At 38.4% G+C, this 23,471-nt stretch overlaps 2 protein-coding genes across 2 annotated transcripts in view; both read right to left on the minus strand.

The window, feature by feature from the left end:
• Positions 1–7,141, minus strand: part of NDST3 (N-deacetylase and N-sulfotransferase 3) — a 173,123-nt gene extending 165,982 nt beyond the window's left edge. The window contains exon 1 of the mRNA XM_045469117.1: positions 6,095–7,141. Within this exon, the coding sequence (XP_045325073.1) occupies positions 6,095–7,117 (1,023 nt within the window). The 5' untranslated portion in view covers positions 7,118–7,141. The remainder of the gene's footprint in view (positions 1–6,094) is intronic.
• On the minus strand, positions 7,116–21,536 carry LOC123593385 (translation initiation factor IF-2-like). The gene is made up of 2 exons (XM_045469132.1): positions 20,738–21,536; positions 7,116–7,227 (listed from the first exon to the last, which is right to left on the minus strand). The coding sequence occupies exons 1-2, from the start codon at positions 21,485–21,487 to the stop codon at positions 7,144–7,146; spliced, it is 834 nt and encodes a 277-aa protein (XP_045325088.1). The 5' UTR covers positions 21,488–21,536; the 3' UTR covers positions 7,116–7,143.
• Between the last annotated feature and the right edge of the window lie 1,935 nt (positions 21,537–23,471).

The raw sequence follows: 23,471 nt of genomic DNA on the forward strand, positions 1-23,471 counted from the left end.
ACAGAGAAGAGAGAACAAATATAAAAAGGAGATAATGTATAATTTTCAAATAGTAAACCCCAAAAAGTTATGTCAGTATTAAGGTAACGACAGAATGATAAAATATTAAACTAACATATAAATGTTATGTAAATATAAATGTGCATATATGTATATATACACTTAAATAACATAGCTTTAAAATATATAAGGTGATAATTGACAGAAACACAAGGAAATATTTACAATCCACTATCAGAGTTGGAGAATTAAACACACCTCCTTTGGTAACATCAAGTAGTACACCCTGTTCCTTCCCCAACCTCCAGAAAAAGATGAGAACAGTGAGAATACAGAAGATTTGAACAACACAGGTAACAAGGTTGAACTAATAGATATACTTTAACTGGAAAATATTTGTTTTTGTCAAGTACACAAGCAATATTATATCCAATAAAGTGATTCTGGCAAATTTAAAGTATTTTTAGTTTCAAGCAGACAACATAGCAAATTGCAATTAGAATGAAAATCAGGAAATAAAAGATAAGGAACATAAGAGAAAAAAGAAAGGAATTAGAGAAATATGAGAGTCAGGGAGAGGGGGGATTGGTGCTATGTTGGTTCTGACATCCATTCAGAGCACTATAAATAGTGAACTATCTGGAGAAATTTTTGTTTCCTTTCTATTTTTATGTATGACAGGATAATTGATTGCAGTTGCCTCCCCCCCCCCCCCCCCCAGACATTTGGTATGTTAGATTCTTTTTCAATGATTTTATGAAGCCTCTGGGTTTACTTTAGCTGGGGTAGGGAATATTCTTATGAGAGTGAAGTCAGACAGCATAGAGATCACCTTTACACTCCAATTACAGCCTCCAGGGGTCGGCCCCTAGCAACACTGAGAAGTCAGCCAAGTCTGTCTTCTGAGCCTGATACCACTTATTTCTCAGACCTTTATGGCTTTTCTTACTTCTGTTTTCAGCACTTTCTTTTCCCTAGGCACTCTGGGATCTTTAGTTACTGAGGAAAATAATGATAAAGTCACTGATGACATCGTATTAAAGATTTAAGAACTGCCCTCTCTTAAGGCCACTTTTAGTAGATTTTTTAAGGGGCAATCTACAACAGCCAAATTAAGGTTGGACACATAAGAGACTAGTGGAAAAGACTGGGGGAACCGTGGAGGTGGAAGGGGGTGCTGAGTGCTTCCAATCACACTATAGGCACCTCTAGTGTGCTGATATGCCTGGGCTGGTTCCTCATTTTCTCATGGATGTTAGAAAGTTTGTCAAAAAGACAACGTGTGCTTACCTTAATAGGAGGAGGCTGAAACATGGGAGGAAGAGAGTGCTGTATAGCTCTTTGGTTTGTTGAAAGTATAGCTGCAGAGAGTTCAGTAATACTTTGAAAGGCCCCCTTCCCTCTTCTACTTCGCAACAGTCTTAGTGGTGAAATGTTATAGGCTGTGGTCTAAGTCTAAAGGTATAATGGATCTTAGGCCAAGAGTGAATTCACTCTTCTTCTAAGGGAGAATGTGAATTGTTAATGTTCACGTGGTCAAGCTGTGCTTTCATCTATAGCTTTAAAATGCTTTTATGGTAGAAACATCTATTTATACACCACTTTCCCTCGCCAAAACCCTTTCTGCATACTTGGTCTCAGGAAGTCTAAGGACAGGTCCTAGAACACTAGCAGCTAGGAATATCACAAAACTAGTCCATGGTGAATTTGAGACAAGTCTTGTCCACACAGTTCAATAAAACACACACACACCCCTTTTTCTGACTTCAATGGGACTGAAATTAGTATCGACACTTTTGAAGAACGTATTAATTATCTAAACTATATGTTCCTTCATTCTTTAAGGGCTATGGCTTGGAGCTTATCAATTCTGCAACTAATAAGGACAACACCTTAGGTCTGCATTTTTTTCTTCCTCATGAAGAGTCATATATTTTGTGCCATTTCAGTTTCTTTTATCACTTTGAGGCTCTTTATAAAGTGCTTGTATTATTTAGCAGGTAAATAGGTAAAGACTGATATTACGTTGCTAATTCTAATTTTCCAATTCAATAAGGAAACACATTTTGTTTTTGGTTCCACATAACGAAAAAAAATAACACTTTTGAAATGATTAGTATAATAATTAAAATGTATGTGCTATGCACCATCCTTCTAATTTTGCAGAAAACATTCCATGTCACCTTTAATTTTCTCACATTCCTTTCAATTTTCCTAATAATTCAAATAGGGAAAATAGAATATTTTTCATAAGTGGTAATAATGAAATAAAAGAACTTGATTAAAAATATTTCTATTAATTACATACTTTTAATTACCATATCCACAACCTTTTCCTAGATCAGATGCTCTTTGATCTCTCTTCGTAGGAAAAAAGGTATGGTAAAGTCTCCCTTACCCGAGTTAGTTAGGGAGACCTATCATCCCAGTTTGCCTGGGACTCAGTATTAGCACTGAATGCTCTCAGTCCAGGGAAACCAGGATGGTTGGTCACCCTAACTCCAGTTCTCCCTCCATCTAATTTCTCTTCTTGCCTTCACATTAAAATTTCTCCACTGAGTATTCCACACTCTTCTTCTCCATGTCTTAATGCTCCAATTTACTCCTGAACTTGCTGCAACTATGCCTCTGCCTCAATGGTTGCATTCCCCTGGAGTTTGCCAGAATCTCCAATAACCTTCATCTTTTACCACGGAGACTTGCCAGTCCTTACCTCAGTGGCCTCTGCTGCTGGATTTTATACTGCTGATCACACCCTCCTTGAAGTTCTTTATCCCCAAGGCTTATATAGTAGTCCACCTTACCCATGGGGAACACATTCCAAAACCAACAGTGGATGCCTGAAATTGCAGATAGTACCAAACCCCATCTATTTTTTTTGTATACATACATCCCTATGATAAAATCTAATTTATAAATTAGGCACAGGAAAAGATTAACAACAATAATACAATAGAATAATTATAAAAATATACTGCAATAAAAGTTAGGTGAATGTGGTCTCTCTCTCTCTCTCTCTCTCTCTCGCTCTCAAAATATCTCATTGTACTGTCCTCATCCTTCTTGTGATGATGTGAGATGACAAAATGCCTAGCAAGGAGATGAAGTGAGGTGAACGATGTAGGCATTGTGATGTATGTTAGGCTATTACTGACCTCATGACCTTGAGTCAGGAGGATCATCTGCTTCCTGACCATGGTTGACTGCTGGTATCTAAAACTATGGAAAACAAAACCACAGATAAGGGAGGACTACTGTATAACATCCTGGTTTCTTAGTCTCTGATACTATTCTTTTTGACTCTTATTAATGAGATCATCTCTCTCCACTTGTTTTCTGAAAGATGATTTTCTTAAGATTCCATACTCAGTCTTCTTCCCTTATTATTCTATAAACCCTTTCCCTGGATGATCTCACATACTTTCATGCTTTGAGCCTTTCCCTAGATAGAAACTATACTTGCTATCCAGACTTCTCTTGTGAGCCAACTACCTGCTAAACATCTGTACCTGTATATCTCAGAGGAACTTCGATAATTTAGCATTTTTAATATGGCCTTTTAATTACCTTCACTATGATCATCTTGCTGTCTCCTCTTTGTCATTGTAATAACCAACTATAATTCACCTATGCTAAAAATTTTAATGTTATCCTTGATTATATTCTTTTTCATCTCCACTGATCCAGTAAGTTGTTCAATTTTACCTCCTAAATAGTTCAATTGGTCCTTCTCTCTCCATTCTTTAACATTTCCTAGTTTCAAGAAATTTCCTTTTGTCTGAAATATCACTGCTATAGCCTCCCAAATCATCATATTGCTCTAGCCTTGCCTTAAAATCCTAGTTAATAGAACTTAATAGTTTCAGGTACATAGCCACATAGTATAGTGTTTCCCATAGCATTACTTATATAAACCCATGTAGACACCTTTACTATTGTATTTACCACAAACAATTACCTAGTTAATCAGCGCCCCACACCCACCCCCAAGACTATAAACTTCTTAAGAGAGGAGTAATGCTTATTTTACCTTTGTATCCCCAGTGTGTGCCTCTGTGCCTGGCATGTGGTATGGCCCAATCAGTTACTGAGCAGGTAGATGGTCAACCCAATCACCAACTATGTGCTTTCTGGGCTTTATTACTATCCTTCCCCCACCCTCTCTTCTAAAGGAATGGGGCTATGGCTTATGATTCTACCTACATATTATCAAAAATACTTCACATGTAGTATATGCTTAATAACTAGTTACAGAATGAATAAATGAAAGAAAGAAAGGAAGAAAGAAAGAAAGAAAGAAAGAAAGAAAGAAAGGAAGGAAGAAAGAAAGAAAGAAAGAAAGAAAGAAAGAAAGAAAGAAAGAAAGAAAGGAAAAATGTTTAGACTCTCAGGGTAACTGCATACAATGAATTAATGTTTTGATGCTCAATCACAGATATAACTTACAAGTAGTTTAAAAGCTCAAATAATTCTAAATATACTTTCCTTTAAGCCTTCAGATTGGTTAGAAAATATATTCCCACATAAATGAGAAATTCATTAAATATTTTGTACATGTTGAATTCTTATTAAATGTGTTCAATTGTAATGTGTTTAATTTTTTATACCCCTTAAAAATGGCTTAACCTTGAGAGTACTAAAGGTGTTTTATATTTTGTATAACTTTAGAGGATATAGTAGGTTTGCATATTAAACTCAGAGATTTATCTAGCACATGTTTAAATGGCATAAGAACATATCTTGCCAGTTTTAAAGAATTATACTTCAGAAATAAAACCTTAAAAACATTTTTATCATAATATTTTGAAATGAAAATATTGGAAGAGAATTATATACTGTTTGTAATTTTCAAGTACATAATGTTCAAACTACTAACTTGGTTTTAATTTAGCTACAATTTTCAAAGCATATTTCGTAAGACTTAATGAAAACTTAGGTACAACTTCTTTATTAATTCATTTTTATTGAGTTAAAAAGAAGAGTCTAAAATATTGTTAAAAATATGGATTTTTTTCTTTTTAGTTTTCACACACTCTTGTAACATTTAATGGTCTCTCTGGTATTCTTAGCTCATTTAACTAGTGTGATGAACATTACTATTATTTGCCAGATGTATAGTGTCTATAGAAAAGAATGCAGTTTTCAAGATTTTTTTCCCATCTGATTTAATCCTTTGTATTTTACCAGAAGGTCAAAGCTGTACAGAATTTTAAAAAATATGTATCAAAATCTCTCCTTTTACTTTTATGAGAAATCATTATGCAGTACAAGGAAGATAGAAACCTATAGTATTTTGAGTGGGAAAGTAAGATAAGTGTAGATTATTTTCATTTTAAATTTTATTAACATTAAACAACCCATTGTTTATATAACACAATTCATTCACAATAATCAACTATCTTCAAATAAGTGTTTTCTATTTAAGGGCAGCAGTTTTACACAATAAAAAAATTGAATAGCATTTAAATGAAGCATAATGGGCTTCATATATGTACCAGAAGTGTTCAATGAATTCTGAAACTTAATTTAAATCCTTATGTTTATATACGAATAAGTAAGCTTGTATATTCATAGCTCTCCATATTTAGTAGTGCTGATTTTCAGTTTCAAAAAAATATAAGAGAAAATGAGTTGCACATTTGACTTCCAAAAATATCTGAACTTGCTACTTATGAGATATTTAATTCTTGAAAATTTGTGGGAGTATTTATTTTCATTAAAACAAATTCACTTTGATTTCATATTTAAATGAACTAAAGTCTTAGTAAGAGTTTTCTAAGGTAGATAGTTTCTGGAAAGTTAAGTGAACAAGTTGGTTTTTACTCTAGTTTTACATACACATAGAAAAACACTTCAGGATCCTGCCACACTCAATCCTTTAGCACAGCTTTCATTTTTCTTAATTCAGAGAGAAATAGCCCTATATCTCAAATATAGCTGAGGGTAGCCAATTCATCCCAGTTTGCCTAAGACATTCCAGTAAAATGAAAATCCCACGTCCTGGGAAATCCCATAGCCCCAGAAAATCCGAGACAGTTGGTAAACCTACTGAGAGATAACCTAAACTTTGAAACTTTGAGATAAAAAGCCTTACCTTAACGTCATTGGTGTTCATTCTTGTCCCCTCCTTTCCCACAAAAATATCATCAATATCCACAAGAATATACCTGTCCAAGGACAGTGTCAGCCTGTTTCCTGACAAGAAGGAGACAGCATCTATGAAGATGAGCTTGTGCAACCAAAAGTTCAAGTTGTTGCCAAAAAAAACTCTTTGAATTCCATCATGAAGTCCCAAGTCATGTATGACAGTGGCATAAAAAGCACCTTTAGAGATAGGAGGAGAAAGGTTTTCTGGGGTCTTTACTTTGGCAAATATTACCGGTTGGTAGGCTGAGTGATTAATCTGGAACACTGTCCAGTCAGTTCCAGGTAAAGAACCTTTTTCAAGTTTGGAAGATTTGGTCACACGAAGCAATGGAGAATGAGGATTAATACAACAATCTTTTACTGCAAGATTTCCATATATGGAAAAAGGGAAACCTTTTAACTGAAAGCTCTGTGAGCTCTTCTCACTAGTTTTGTGGAATCCAATGACACCCACACCATATTCCACACAGTATTTATCTAACAGGCTTCGGTTCCAAGAGTCCATGTTTATATACTTTAATATATTCTCATAAATAACGAGAATATATTTGCCTTTAGCTTTTTCTATAAGTGCTGGGAGATCCCCCTTTCCAGGAGCAATTTCAATGTGATACTGGAATCTACTGGATTCTAGAATCATAATTATGTCTTGACCAAGTGATGAGTATTGGCTCTCCACAAACACCAGGACTGTGGGGTCTGTCTTCGGGGCATCAGAAAGCTTCATTGTCTTGACTTCCATGAGCCTGTATGGTGGGTGCTGGAAGTCCCCACAGTCTACTTCTGACATTAGCTCAGAGGGTTCATTTTCCTGTTTGTAGCCACTGTACAGGTAATATGCAGAAATAATAATGCTCACCATACAAAATGTGGCAAGCAGAATAACGGTCCTTTGAAAGTGTCTGTGAAGCTTCATGATAAAACTCATGCTGTATATGCTTTCCTCAGACTGTTCCAATAGAAGCACCATAAAAAAGAAGAAAAGATGGTGTTCAGCTACTTTTCCAGTCTCAGTCGATAGTTTATGTCACCATTGCAGCGCATTTGTATCACTTGATCAGGACTCACAGAAAATATAGTCTGAAAAGCAGAATAAAATAGAATAGGATATCATACATTCATTCTGCAGCATTAAGTGAGCAAGGTTTTGTCCTGCTGATTGGCACAAATGGCAAGCTGTTGGGCAGATGGACTGGTGTATGGTTGGTAAGAAAGCCTTTTTGTTTCTCCCATAGTGTATGGTTAGCACGAAAACCTCTTTTTCTTTTGCCCAGATCTGGATGAGGACATGGGAGGGACAGAAACAGGAAAAGGGCTCCACTGAACACAGTATCTCTATCCTTTGTATAGAAAATACACTGGGCTAACAAGAAATTTCCTATTATTCATCGAGCTTTGCATCAAACTCTGTAATATATAACTAAGACCCCAAAGAGGTCACTGGAGCCACACACTGCCACATCATGTAATGCACACACACTGCATATGTATTTAACTACATATACTGAAAATTCAAAGAAGTTTGGACATATTTCATTAAGTGCTCCAATTAAGACATTAGATTCTGATTTTTGGAAAAGAGCTCATTAATTACATGAAAAAAGTACTATATAAGTGTTTTTTTTAATCAATGAAAATAACTAAAACTTCATGAAATACCTTGTCATGCTATAGTTTCAAAGCCCTTTAAAGTCTTACTAATCTTAGAAAAATGTAGTAGCTTTTGAAAAATAACAAGAAAGAAAAATGAGGGCTTCTTAGAGCAGAAGTTTATTAGAGTCTTATGGTCCTGGAAATATCATAGAATACAAAAAAAAAAAAAAAGATTAAGAAACGTACTATCCATAAGGCAGGCTGAAAGGGTTCACTGCACCTCTACCTCTTATTAATTGTGTCACTTTGGCCCCAGTACCTTCTAAGTAAAATAATGTTAGAATAAATGATCACCAAGAACATTCTGGCTCTAAGATCCTGTGATATTCACCCATGAAATTAGCGGTGAACAGTACGTTGAATAATATATGTTTATCTTTATGAATAATACATTCTGGAGTATAACTGTAGGATGTTTGTAGGATAAATAGGATACTTATAAATAGGATATTTATCCTGTAAATTATATATTGTAATTATTCATTCAAATGTTTAGGGTACCTATGTCATTCATTTAAATATTTATGGGGTAACTATCTTTCTATTTAAAACATAAATGGTCAACATAGTGAATTTTTAAAGCGTCCAAAATTATAGATACAGTGACTAGCATGACAATAATATATGGTTGCTGATTAGAGACAAATGACTGTAATGAGGCAAGAAAAGAGACCATGGCAAGTGGGGAAGTCTGTATCAAGGGGACATAGGATTTGGGTACAGCCTTGAAGGAGGAGGGTAATAAAAGTAGGCATCTGAGATAGAGGAAATTTTATAGAGGCAGGAGTGAGAACCATATTGGGCAAGGAATATGATGAGGAGTGGAAGGCAATGGTATGAAATACCTAAAAAATAAATTTTCACAGAGTATAGGTAACTCAGGTTATGGAGAGATTTGATAGTGCAGAAATTCATGGTTGAGAAAACCGACATGGAACCTTTATACTTTCCTGATTTGGAGAATAACATGAGAAGCGTGAGATTTTTCAGGAAAATGAACTGATAATCAATACATGGAAGACATCCTAGAGCACTGTCAGAGTCAAGGTTGGCAAGCCAGTGCAGGCTCATTTCTCATAAGCCAGCCACTGTTAGTGATCATAGGTCAGGAAGAACGTGGGAAGGGACAAGTCTGAGGGACACTGAAAAGAAAGAAGGAGGAGAACATGTGGGTCTGCCAAGTAAAATGCCATCAAGTGATCTGGCATGCTTGAAAATAAGCCTAATGTAAAGGATAACATTCTGCTCTTTTAAACATTCTAGTGTAGATGTAGGTATAATTTTTTTTTTTTTTAATTTTTTTTTCAACGTTTATTTATTTTTGGGACAGAGAGAGATAGAGCATGAATGGGGGAGGGTCAGAGAGAGAGGGAGACACAGAATCGGAAACAGGCTCCAGGCTCTGAGCCATCAGCCCAGAGCCCGACGCGGGGCTCGAACCCACGGACCGCGAGATCGTGACCTGGCTGAAGTCAGACACCCAACCGACTGCGCCACCCAGGCGCCCCAGATGTAGGTATAATTTAAGCAGATCAAAATTACCAGGACAACTGAGAGTTTCCATTGTAATTGTAGTTATTTCATTTTGAAAAGTAATTGCACTTTAAAAGTTATGTACATACTTATAAATAATATTCTGGAGTATAACAGCAGTATACAAAGTCTCACATCTTTCTATGCCTCCATTTCAATCTTAGCTGCGGAGTGTTTTTGAATAGATACAAAATGTATTACCACATTTTGCATTTCAGATAGCAGTGTTTCCTAGTTTGTTCTTATTGTCAGAAGTGAAGGCATGTAACTCATACTAATCTCATCTGTGATGAGGCAAAGTGGTGAGGAGTATTTGCTCTCAGTATGTAGGATGGGTATGAGGAACCTATCAAAGCTACCTTCTCCATTAGCAAATAGGAAATACTGAAAGACATCTCTTTTCCATTAACCTCTTCAGGTTTCCTCCTGAAGCCAACGGTATTCCAGTGTATGGCTCTGAGGGTAGGATTTGGTCTAAGATATTTAAATGGATACATTAAGGTTCTCTAAGTTTCATCTAAACCTTTTTGACAGCGTATCTCATTTTGCTGTGGCCGAATTTGGTCTCTAGTACAGACTCTTAAAAGTTACTGTTCCTGCTGCAACCTCATCCACCAACAACTACTTCCCATTCTCTGTATGTCTGTTAGCTATGAAAATCTCAGAATGGACTGCAATGTTGCTGTCACTCCTTTTGCATGGATGACGCTGTAGCGTGGGATAAGCCCTTCACTTGTGGGGCATCGCCAGGTGGGGAAGACAGGTACATGTGGAAAACTAAGCCCCTCCACACAGTTCCCCTGTGAAATCTTCTCAGATGGAGCTGACCCTCCAAACTTGGTAAGACCAGCAGTTACACATGGCCATTGTAGAAATGATATCTTCTTTGCAATTCTTGACAACTATTGTAATTAAAATGTTGTTTAAAGTCGGTCTCCCTTGTCTAACTGTAGACCCTAAGAGAGTGGAGATAAGGCCTCTTTTGTCTATCATTGAGCCCCTAGTGCCAGGCACAGGGTAAGCACCCAATGACTATTTGTAGAATCAGTTGAATACAATGGCATATTAACCTTAGAAGTTAATTCGACACTTTTACTTTATTCTAATGTCATAATTTACATTTAAAGTTACACATTACTATTAATATGATTATAATTATCTATACATTAGCTGGATTTAATGTCTTTTTTACTTAATACTAAGAAAATATAATCATACCATCCTAACATAGGATAAAAAAAGCCACTATGGTAGATATTAAATCTGAACCCACCCAAAGATACTGATCAATTGATTATTCTGCAATCAGTCATCGGGAATTTGTTGAACACTCACTTTGGGCTTAGTGCTGTATTAGGTGCAGGAGACACCACAGAAGTAGTATTAAGAATTATTCTTGGGGCGCCTGGGTGGCACAGTCGGTTAAGCGTCCGACTTCAGCCAGGTCACGATCTCGCGGTCCGTGAGTTCGAGCCCCGCGTCGGGCTCTGGGCTGATGGCTCGGAGCCTGGAGCCTGTTTCCGATTCTGTGTCTCCCTCTCTCTCTGCCCCTCCCCCGTTCATGCTCTGTCTCTCTCTGTCCCAAAAATAAATAAACGTTGAAAAAAAAAAGTTTAAAAAAAAAAAAAAAGAATTATTCTTGTCTGCAGAAGCATGGTCTCCATTGGGGAAAATGACTTGTGAAAAAAACAGCCAACACTATGTTTCACATACTAGGTAGTGATTTATGCTGTACAGACTATGTTTGTTACAAGTTTCAAAGCAAAGAGCAAGAAAGATTAATGAAATTTAGGAAAGCAGTTTTTAACAGTGATGGTGCTTGAGGGGGGCATGGCGTGATGAGCAAGATCTGGATATGAGAATGGGATGAACGTGTCAGGAAAAATACCTGGTGAGGGGTGTGCAAAGAGCAAGAAAGATTAATGAAATTTAGGAAAGCAGTTTTTAACAGTGATGGTGCTTGAGGGGGGCATGGCGTGATGAGCAAGATCTGGATATGAGAATGGGATGAACGTGTCAGGAAAAATACCTGGTGAGGGGTGTGCAAAGAGCAAGAAAGATTAATGAAATTTAGGAAAGCAGTTTTTAACAGTGATGGTGCTTGAGGGGGGCATGGCGTGATGAGCAAGATCTGGATATGAGAATGGGATGAACGTGTCAGGAAAAATACCTGGTGAGGGGTGTGCCTGGCTGGTTCATCAGCAGAGCATGGGACTCAATCTTGGGGTCATGAGTTCAAGCTCCACATTGGGTGTAGAGCTTATTAAAATACCTGGCAAGTTTGGGGCACCTGGGTGCCTCAGTCGATTAAGTGTCTGACTTCTGCTCAGATCATGATCTCACAGTTCATGGGTTCAAGCCCCAAGTCAGGCTCTATGCTAACAGTGCAGAGCCTGCTTGGAATTCTCTCTCTCGCTGCCCCTCCCCCACCGGTGCATGCACACATGCTCTATCTCTCTCTAATAAATACACACACACACACACACACACACACACACACACACACACATAAGTACATATATATAAATAAAATAAATAAACTTAAAAAATACTTGACAAGTTTGAAGAAATGAAATAGTTACAATGTTTACCTGAGAGTGAGACTATAATAAGATACTATGTGTTGGGGTGAAAACAGAAATAAGACTTCATTCAAGGAGTCCTGCAGATTAATGAAATGTCCTTAGAAAGGACTGTGAAGCACAAAAGTGTCAACCTAGAAGTAGCACCAGATGTGTCTGAACAGAAAAGAGACAATAAAAATCATGTTTACAGAGGATTAGTGTAGCAGTAGTATCCAGAATGGACAGATAGCACTCACATGAACAGAGAGAGTATATGCTATATTGTAGAGTGAAGAAGGGGATGGAGTCGAGACCCCCAAGCTAAGGGGCTGGTGCGCAATCCAGGTGGAGAGTGGTGAATGTCCAGACTAAGGAGGTTTTCAGGGGGAATGAAAATGAAAAGAGATGGGAGAAAAAAAAAAGAAAGGATTATTGATAAATTATGGTTGGGGGAGTAGGGAGGCTTGGGGACTAGAAGAATAAAAGTGCCAGTAATAGAAACACAAAAGCGAAGAGTGGAAATTGGCATGAGCTAATGATGTGCAACTAAGGTTCAGACAGGTGACTGAATGATGCACAGGGAGAGAGAGCAAAATCACAATGTTCTATAAAATAGCTGGATGTTGACAAAAAAGACAAGGAAACATTTGAAATTAATGGGTCATAGGCACATCTGGATATGCTACACAAACTCAATTCCTGAGGAAAGCCTTTCCTGACCAACTCTACCCTTCCTCCTTTAGACCAGATACCCAGATTATGTAATCTAATTACAATTACTTTTTGTTTGAGGCCTTTATCACAACTCTTACTAAATATTATTAGCAACATTGTTTGCTTAATGTCTCTCTTTCCAAGGGTATAGGGTTTGTGTCATTCCCAGTAATCTTTCAAACAAGAAACAGGATAAACAACATTTCTAAATGCCAAAAAAGAGCAAGACGTGCTTCAGTATAGTGATGATTGTATTCTTGAAGTGTTCTCACAAAAATACACTGGAAATTACAGACTTGCATGGTCTGAAAGAGTTCCCTGAATGACTAAAGAACAGACACACCAGCTTGCATGTCAGAGAGTTTCCATGGACACAACTGTCTTTACAAGTACAGAGCTGACCATTGTGGTTGCTTTGGGATGCCTATTCAACCTATGATGGGGAATATGCTGAATGACCAAGGAAGTGTAAATTAAATTTAGAAAATCAACAAACCACTTAGGCAGGCATTGTGGAATAGAGCAGATACAGGAAAGCTGAAAGGTTGGACTGGTTATAAACATCACCACTTCATCAGGATTTCCTATGAGGAAAGGAAATCACCAAAGGAAATCACATCATATAGGAAGGTAGAATTAATAACAACAACACAGCCAAACTAGTGAACACTTACTACATGCCAACATGGTGTTGGGCCCTTTAAAAGTTAAGTAACCATGAAAAAAAAATTTAAAAAAAAAAAAAAAAAAAAAAAAAAAAAAAGTTAAGTAACCTGTCCAAGATGCCACCACTCATAGAGGTTGAGCTGAAATTGGAACTTGACAGTCTGCATTGAAGATGCCATATACCTGGGAAAGCAACTGCAGCATGCACGTTTGGGAACATGTAGCAAATGGATACTGGGTAGTTATTATCTTGAGATGCTGCGGTTTCTGCATATGAAAATGGGGGTACTTGAGGTACCTATTAATAGAGTTCTAATGAGAATTGTGAGATAAACTACAGAAAGCTCTTAGAAAACTGTCATACACATAGAATGAATATATTACATGTTACCTGTGATGATGATGATGTTAATGATGATGATGATGATGATGATATTGATGATGATGATGACATAAATAACATAGGAAATGTGAAATATCTGAAGACGGCCAATTAGAATTCACTAAGAATTTTAAAGGGACAGCTACAAGCATTCCAGTGTAAGCAGAGTTGTGGGAGATATAGGAAGTCCACCTTTGATGTAGGAAGCTAAAGTTAGATGGGTCTCAGAACAGAGGAAGAGACTCAGTCAGAAGCATAATCCAGCATCATGTTCATCCTTGGGCTTCTTCTCATTCCTCTCCATTACCGCAGATGAACTTACGCACTCAACGGCTTTCACTGCCATCCATGCTCCAATAAGTTCCAAATGTTTATTTTTAAGTCCACCCTCCTTCCTCTGAGCTTTAGGATTGCAAACTGAACTATCAACTTGATATAACAACAACTCACAGTAACTCTATTCTTTCTCATTATATGGCAACCACTGTTTAGCTCTACTGGAATTGTGTCACAAGAAAACTCAACTTATCTAAAATTGAATTACGATCTACTGTCTAAAATTGTCTTCATCTCCCTGCAACCATGTAGTGCCTTATCCTTGACACCTTCTTTTCCCTCACCTCGGCTCATCTACATAAACCCAAGTCCTCTCATTTCCATTTCCCAAAACTCACCTCGCCTCTTCAGTACACTTCTCTCCTTTCTGAGGCAATGTTCTTCTCACTTGAACTACCACAACAGCTAGCCTCATCATAAACACTCTTGGCTCCTTTTATACTTTTCTCAGCCCAGCATCAAAGCACAAATCTGACTGATTCTTCCTAGCAGAAAATGTATCCATGGCTGCCTATTTCACTTACTGTTTAAAATGCAAATTTCTATACATTCCCCACAAGACACTGTGAGGAATGCTTCCAACTCTTACATCTCAGGTCTGATTCAAGGGTGTGCTCCCCTCCAAGTTCCAGGTAAATTGGAAGAGACAGCCTCTTTTCTGACTCAGCGTCTTCTCACATGCTGTTCTCTTTGTCTAGTTTTCTCCCATTTCCTCATCTGGCTCCATCCTCTAGAGCCCACAGCTCTAATAATAAATATTCCTGCCTCGCAAAAGCCTCCTTGATTCCCCAGATCTGTTGTGTCTCCCCTTTACACCCTGTCACATCACCATCTAGTTTACCTCTGCAGCACATCCAATACTTATAATTAGTCATGTGCGACTGTGTGCATTTCTCCATAGGTTAGAAGCATCTGTAAGTACCTGTCCTGATCACCTCTATATTCTTGATATCAATACAGTGACTGAAGTAAGAACATCCCACTGAATTGTTAAATGAGTGAGAAAAGAGCCTGCACTAAATTTTACACATAGTAGTTGCATTCACAAACCAGAGTAGTCAGTGAGTCCAACCATCTTCCATGAATGGGTACCTCCATCAATCACATTGGCCTCAGTCAGGTGATAATATAAACACTGTGAATGGCAGCAGCCACTTTGTCCACAGCTATAAATCAGTCACATCCAGAATACACCTTTCATTGAATATTACTCAAATATCTATTTTTCCCATTCTGATTTTTTTTCAGAATTAGGAATGTCTGGGGTTGTTTTGCAATGCATCTGTTTTTAAAAAGGAAAACACCTGTTTTCCACCAAGGAAACTTTAGGCATTCTTTAATTATATACCATTAACAAAAGGCAGAGGGAGAAATTATTTTTTGGAATTATAAGCAATTCCATATACATACTGAAGAACTGAATCTATGCACACATGCATTTTGCAAAATATTACAATATCAGCACAGTGACATGCCTACTTGTCACTCTGTAACCTATCCTTTCTCTTCCACTAACACCCACCATCATCCCAAAGTAAAAATCAATTTCTAAATGAAATAGAATCACGTTGAAGTTGGCAGTACAAGAAATGTGAGAAAAAGATTGCCATCTGGAAAATGAGTATTAATAACTGAAGAACTTCAGGTTCTAACATAAATGAAAGATATTTAAAAGATCTTGACAACATTCTCTTTTCACAAAATTAACTGTATTTTATGGTGTTGAAAAATGCATTGGGAGGCCTCAAACACATTATGAATTTGCTAAAAGTAATTTAGTAGTATTAAAAATTGACAAAGAACATGCTCTTCTCTGGGAAAAAAAATGTGTGAAATTGTGTCATGTTAATTGAACCCCACTGTGGTAGGCAAGGCAGATGCTGATTTGCATGGAGTACGACCAAGAATACACTCTGTCTCTAGAACTGTGGTTTTACTTTAGGATGGATAGGCAAATAGCTGCACTTGGGGGCATTAGTTTTGTTTGATACATTAAATGGAAAAGTGCTGTTCTATTGCCATTTCCCCTCCTTCTTTGTATTTAGAAATTATGAAGGAAAGAATACTTTTGTTCCCCTCTCTCAGTGCTGTGCCATCCAGCGAGGTAACACAAGAAAACTTCCCCACTACTGCTTGCCCTTTGTTCTGTCTGTATGACTTAAAGGAGAAAATGTCTCTCAAATCCCCTTAAATTGAGCTACAATGTATGCAGCAATGTATTCCTGCCTAATTTCAGGGCATTATGACTACTGCCGATGCAGCTTTCAGGATCTAATACAACCTTTGTCATTTTTATTCTTCTTCAGAGTCATGGGAACAAGAGTATTAACTAAGTCTCTCCTTGTTTGCCTGCATCATAAGATGTAAAGTTACAGATGAGCTTTTGGCTATGTTTTAGGGTGGGTTATATGAACTGGAGAAGCAAAGGCAGCCAATCTGCAGAGAGGATAATGCAAAGAGAGCAGAGAGGAGCAATGAAGAAATATAATAGGGAGACCTAGGAAATCTGAGGTCCTGGTTCTATTACTCTCTATCCCATGGAGGCATCAACAAAGAAGTCAGATAAATTCTTCCACTGTTACCCTAGGCATCTTTTAGAACAAGTGACACTCAATCCAATTGGTGTATCACAGGAGAAGAAAGAAATCACCTAAACTGGACCATCTATACTCCATTAGGGAAGGCACCACCTGTAATGGTCTTGGGCACTGGTTTAAGCATGACACAATAATAGGTGCCAAGTAAGTATCTCTTGAAGGAATAAATGATCATTTCATATGTAGGAGTACGTAAGGGTAGAAGTGGCAGAAATGATTTGAAGTGGTATGTGAATTGCCTCTGTTATATCAAGAGGCATATCAAGCACAAATACTTGAAAACAGAGATAATATAGTGATTAAGAGCATGTGCATGGAGCCAGACGCAAACTGAATCCCATTTTTACCATTTGCAAGCATATGATCTTAGAAAGGTAACCTCTCAGTGTCTCGAGTTCCTCATTTATGACATGGAAATAATTAGAGCTTCTACCTCAAATAATCTTTGTGAAGATTACATGAGCTAAAAATTAGTATGTCAGTGCTTAGAACAGTACCTGGTACAAAGTAACCATTCTAGCAGTGTTAACTGTTATTTTTAAAAGTTTCATATCTATTACTAAATATCTAGACAACAGTACTAATCAACAAGTTTTGTATTATTCTTTAATTTTTTTCACGTCTGTTTGTCCTATCTTTCAGAACAATGTTCACAGTGTTGGACAACAAAGAAGACAGAATAGCATCTCTGAGAACATCATTTTCCAGGTAAGGGACCAAGGCCCAGAGCTAGCAAGACGGGTTGTACATCACTCATGGCAGAACCAGACCTAGAATTTATATGGTGCTTCATGTTATTCTGAAACATTGTAACCTAAGGAAAAAAAATTGAAAACGCAGTGTATGTAAAATGAATACCCATCATTGAGAAGCTAAAATGTTTTAGTATAAGACGTTAATATTTGATTTGTAAGATGTTTGGCAATAGGTAATCAAGAGTTATAGCCCTCAGGAGGTGCCTAGGTGGCTCAGTTGGTTAAGCGTTGGACTTTGGCTCAGGTCATGATCTTGTCGTTCATGAGTTCAAGCCCCATATAGGCTCTGTGCTGACAGCTCAGAGCCGGGAGCTTGCTTTGGATTCTGTGTCTCCTTCTCTCTCTGCCTCTCCCCTGCTCTCTCTATCTGACATAAATAAATATTAAAAATTTTTTTTGAAAAAAAAGTTTCAGCCCTCAGTAATTTATCGGAGTTTTTGTGAAATAATTTGTTATACACATTACTTATAGAGAAGCCTGATTTTTTTTTTTTGTTATGCAACTTACATAAAATTGATGAAGAATGTTTAGAGTAACATGAAGGTCCTTTTGACATCCCAGACCTAAGGATATAGTTTTTATTAAAACAAAGAAGCAAGCAAACAAACAAACAAAAAAACCCAATTGGTTTTCTACAACCAATTATTGGGTACTCTAAGAAAAAAAATTCCATTATAAAACAATTTTGAGCATTTTTCAAACTAATTATCATTATAATGTAAGCTGTTACTTTTGTGGCCTGGCAGCATTTTCTAATCTGGACAGGTGCTCAGAGGTCAGGCATGTCAGTGTAAATATGCTCGTCCTCAACAGCCACAGCACAGGACACCGAACTTCTACTGTTCTTTCCTGTTGTCTAAACTGTTAAGCAATTATAAATCCAAGACATTCATTTAGTTGAGAATAGTGTTTTTTTATCACCAATTCTATTTCTCTGATTTTATAGTGCATATATACCACAAAGTATTTAAATATCATTTTCTTTGACTATATTTTATACCTCAACATATACATACTTAAGCTAAAAGTTGGCACTAATCACTGAAGAACAGTTAAGACTTAACCAGGTTTCAAGGAAGTCATTTTAAGATTCCCTAAATTAAAAGAAAAATTTGTCATTTCTTATGGTTTTGAAATTCTGAAATAGCAAGTTGACCACTGAATGTTTAGATTCTAGCTCATGATAACTTCTTCAGTAGAATATATATGGTCCAGAAAAATGAACCTCAAGTGCCTGGTTATCTCTTCCACAGTATTTTTTTTTTCCAACAAACCTTTCAGTTACACCACAAATTACTGTAATAACTTGCTGTTATCTTCAGAAATAATACTTTCCTCAAGAAAATATACTGAAAGAGAAGGTATACCTTAACTCAACTGAACTAAACTATAACAAATCTCTCCAAAAAGAGATACAAGTTTTATCTAAAAACATTTTGGTAACCTAAGAATCCTTCATTCTAAAACCTATGAAGAAATTAATTCATGTGACCAATTTAATAGCAATATTTACTTATACAAAAAGAGAAGACTTCTGTTTTACCATTAGAACCATAAAGAAAAACAATAAAAATATGAGAGATGGTAGATAACTGGGTTAACTGGAGAAAGAAAGAAAAAAAGAGCTTCTGTTAGGGCAAGCCTCTTGATACGTTCAGTACTATTTTTCAGAAGAGTCTCTTCCAAATTTAATTTTGAAATCTCCTTCTCAAATACAATATTAATAGGACACTATAGTTGAAGAAAAAGGGAAAAATGCCCTTCAGCTGAATATCAGATGTCTGAGAGTTTGCCCTCCATATCATTCTCCTCTACGCTGAATAGCATTGTTCTATAGTTGACAATATGATAATATCTAAGCACAAAGAAAAAGTGGGTTGGAGATCAGTTTCATATGTATCTCAATATTTGATTTCTATTTTACTCTAATATGAAGATGTAGCTGTTTTCTTAGGAGTGATTTCCTCAAAACTCTTCCCAGATTACAAATGTTGTACTTCAATGTGTATATAAAGAATATGAATAAAATTTCAACTTTAAATGAGTTTGAAGCTTAAATAGTTTCCAGATATTAGAAGAACTAGTTGGAAGATGAGCTTAAGTAAACCTCTTAAAGAATTTTAACCGGGTTCTTTTGGGGGGGCGGGGGGGGGGAGTGGACACATTAAATGGAAGATACATGTATTTTCTTTTAAGGTTTCTATATTCAATACATAGGTTGATAATTTCTTTCCAGTTGCATCTAATTTTATTAACTATGTAATTTTAAATAATATTTATAAAATGAATTGCATCAAATAGAAAAGAGTGAGTATCATTACTGTCTAGACAGGTAGTTATAGTTTAAATCTCTATAGTTTAAATCTCTAGTCCATCAAGCAATAGACATGGGTTCTGTTTAACAATTTTGCTGCAGAATAATTACAACTTGTTTGTGGAGATCTTTAACAATTATAAAGGATCCTCTCCTTGATACTTCAATTTTACTTAAGGGAGAGAAGCTTTAAAATTACCTCAGAATGATAAGATATTTCTGTGTCTCATTTAACTTAATTGAAATACTCTATTTCTTCCACAAGAATAAAATCAGGCGCTTGTTTAATCCTGAAATTCTTAGATTAATTGAAAACAAAGTTGCTATCTCTTACCAAAAGCCCTCATATTATGGGTGAGCCGTTAATGGATAGTGTAAATAAACAGATGCACTTACCTGGAATGAGAGTTGAAAGCGCTGAAAATGCTTGCGAAAGTTTCAATGGATATAAAGGAAACTGAACAAGCAGCATCCACTACCAACGGCTCAGGCTGTTGGGCTTCACAAGTGGCAACAATACCAGTTCTGGCCCAGTGCTCTTGTGTTATGTAACATCTTATTAATATTAGCCATCAAACTGCTACCAAGCTGGTGAGGCACTAGAGGGCAAGAGTGTCACATGCAAGACCCGTCGCCAAGGGACAGGCTTTGGTACCACTTCGGGAAGACAGATGCTCACTAAGCTGATAAATAAAACGATGCCTGAACGCAACAGCAAACTTGTAGTGTTCCTCAAAGAATATTTTAAATGTCAATTTTCTGACTAGCTGAAGAGTTAACAGGTTAATAAATATGCATAAGCAAATAACCACACCATGCAAAACTTTCGGGATTATATTTATAAACCTACAGTCAGTCATCCAGGAGGCTATTTTTTTTTTTCATTGTCTAAATACACTTATTTAAAACAGAAGAGGAAAGGCTAATTAAATAAAAACGAGTAAACGGTTTCAGGACCCCTTCAAACCGCGAGAAACTTGTCCGGCTCGTGGGTGCCACCTCCGGAGTCCGCATTGCAAGTCGCCCGGGTCGGGTGTCCGGGCGAGGACCGGCCCTCTCAGTCATCTGGCGATTACCTGGGGCTGCAGCCGTCCGCGGGATCCTCCTTCCCGGGGTCCTCGGCCTCGGCGACTCTCCGGGGCGGCCCCGCGGTCCGGGCGGCGTCCGGAGGCTTCGCGGTGGCGGGAGCCGGCCGGGGGGTGGAGGGGGGCGACGCAGACCGCCCTTCCCTCGCCCGCCCGGGGGTGGTCCCCGCGGACGCCGCCGGTGGGCGACTCGGGCTGGTCCGGAGCGCAGGCGGCGCGGGGAGGGGAGCGGCTGCGGGGCGAGCGTGGCGGGCGCGCCGGGGACTCGTGCGCTCGCTCCGACGCGCACCGCGTCCCCGGGACCCGCCCGGCCGCGCCGCCGCCGCCCTCCCGCCGCCTCCCCGCTCCCGGCCCGCGCGCGCGCCCGCCCGGGGAAGGGGTGGGGACGAGGGCGGGAGCCCCGGGCTGGAGGCGCCTCGGTGCGCCCGCCTCAAGCCGGGGGTCGACTTGCCGGATCCGTGTGCCACACTCCAGGCGCGCGGATCCCGGGCGTCCCGCCCCTGCCGGCCCGTTCCGACGGCCCCTGGTGGCAGAGGGTGGAGGCTGCCAAGGATGAGACTGGTCGCGCCTCCTGGGAAGTGGGTGCGAATCCCTGAGGCGTCTCCAGGACGGTGGGGGCGCACTTGCATCGTCCCCTCTGGTCTTGGCGTCTGTTGGTGACCTGACCTGGCAGCGTGTGGCGGTTGGCTTCCAGGTTGTAAACCAGAGTTGTCTCTGTTTGCCAGCTTTCCGAAAGGCCATGTGTTCCAGTTCCTGAAGACGAGTGGAAGACCAACAATTGAAGCAAAATTTTGGGTACAAGGTGTGAGGTTACGCTCCTTCAAAACTAGAGTTTGATTAGGAGCCTCAATCGAATGAATTTTTTAAATCTCATTTTGATCCACTAAACATAGCAACATATGTGAGAGTTTAATAAGTGGGGATGGTGGGGGTCTTCTAACGGTTACTTGTAGTGGCTATCTGTGGCGATTGTTTTCCAGCTACTCACACCTCTTTATGGAAGCATTTAGCCTGTTTATTTAAGCGAATCCAACCACTGCCTCACCCTTTAGCCCATCTGCTTCAGGTAAACACCTACTCTGACCCACTGGGTGACCCGTTACTCAGCTCTGATCATTGGAAGTGTTATGTCTTCCTAGTAGCTGGGATTAGTTTACAGAAAGGCATGTGACCAAGCCAGGCCAATCAGAGACAGTAAAGGCACCATCCAGGGACTTTTTTTTTTTTTTTGCCACCCCTCCCCCACGCCCACCTAAGGAAGTGGACTACCTTCTATTTGGACTTTGCAGAATGATATGTGAGCTTGGAACCTCTTGTGCCCCCATAATGAAGTTTGAAAATGAAGCTAAATGAGGAATGCCTGGAAGTTGGAGAAAACTTAAATACAGATAGGGCTATATAAGCTCTGAATCCAGATACAAGATCTTATCTTGTTTTCACTTTTCAAATATTAATCAATATATTCAGTTTTGCTTTAAGGCAGCTTGAGTTGAAATTTCTGTCCATTGGAAATGAGAGACCCAAATGATACAGAAATTAAACATTTGGGCTGTTTATTAACTTTATGAGGGCATTTGGACCTTTGATTAGATATTCCCATGCCCTGAAAGAGTCAGAGTGGAATTTTATTTTATTTATTTATTTTTGTTGTTTGGTTTTGTTTTTGAGAGCGAGAAAGAAGAGAGAGCAAGCGAGCGTGTGCATGCAGGGGAGGGAGAGAGAAAATCTTTACCAGACTCCACACCCAGAGAGGAGTGGTCCTGGGACTCTGTCTTACCACTGTGAGATCATGACCTGAGCTGAAATCGAAAGTCAGGCGCTTAACCGACTGAGCCACCCAGGTTCCCCGAGTTAGTTTGGGATTTTAGAAAGCTGGAAAGTTGTATGTCCTTCTTGCTCTAAATGACAGAGAGCTTATAGAAATGACTGAACCCTTTACTGGTTCTAGTAGCCTACAAAAATGTCAAAATGATAAAATTCTTTGGCCATATGACATGTATTAGATTGGTTTATTTTATAAATTTTTTTCATTAGTGCCCCCACTTTGTGCCTTTTGGGGATTTTAAGAATGTGGATTTATTTTTTTGTACTTCTTTTCAAAAAGGCCTGCTCTGTTATCTATATGATATTTCATCTGTAGCATATATTTATTTCAGTTATCAAAAAAATCATTGAACATTTATGAAGTGACCCTGGGAGTACAGTAGTATTTTAAAAAGAAAAGCAAAGCAGGAAACTTCCCTGCCTTTCAATGTATTGATGTGGGGATAGGAGGCCATACTCTTCTATAAGATTTTAGGAAATAGATATGACTCATGATTCCATACATTCTGAATGTTTCCAGATATGTAGTTAAATTCAGAAATGCCATTCACTTCTTTCTTCTTTTTTCTTCCCTGCACAAAAACAAAGCAAAGCAAAACAAAACAAAACAAAACAAAAAAAAAAAAAAAAAACAAGATCAAGAAAACTTCTACAGAATAAGATATTTAGTATTTTTATGCTTGTATTTTGGCATTTTCTTTAGCTAGATGTGATGGAGGCACAATCAAGTTTGTCGATGTTGGGGCGCCTGGGTGGCGCAGTCGGTAAAGCGTCCGACTTCAGCCAGGTCACGATCTCGCGGTCCGGGAGTTCGAGCCCCGCGTCAGGCTCTGGGCTGATGGCTCAGAGCCTGGAGCCTGTTTCCGATTCTGTGTCTCCCTCTCTCTCTGCCCCTCCCCCG

This window comes from Leopardus geoffroyi, chromosome B1, assembly GCF_018350155.1.
Source record: "Leopardus geoffroyi isolate Oge1 chromosome B1, O.geoffroyi_Oge1_pat1.0, whole genome shotgun sequence".
In the NCBI taxonomy this organism is placed as follows: Eukaryota; Metazoa; Chordata; class Mammalia; order Carnivora; family Felidae; genus Leopardus; species Leopardus geoffroyi.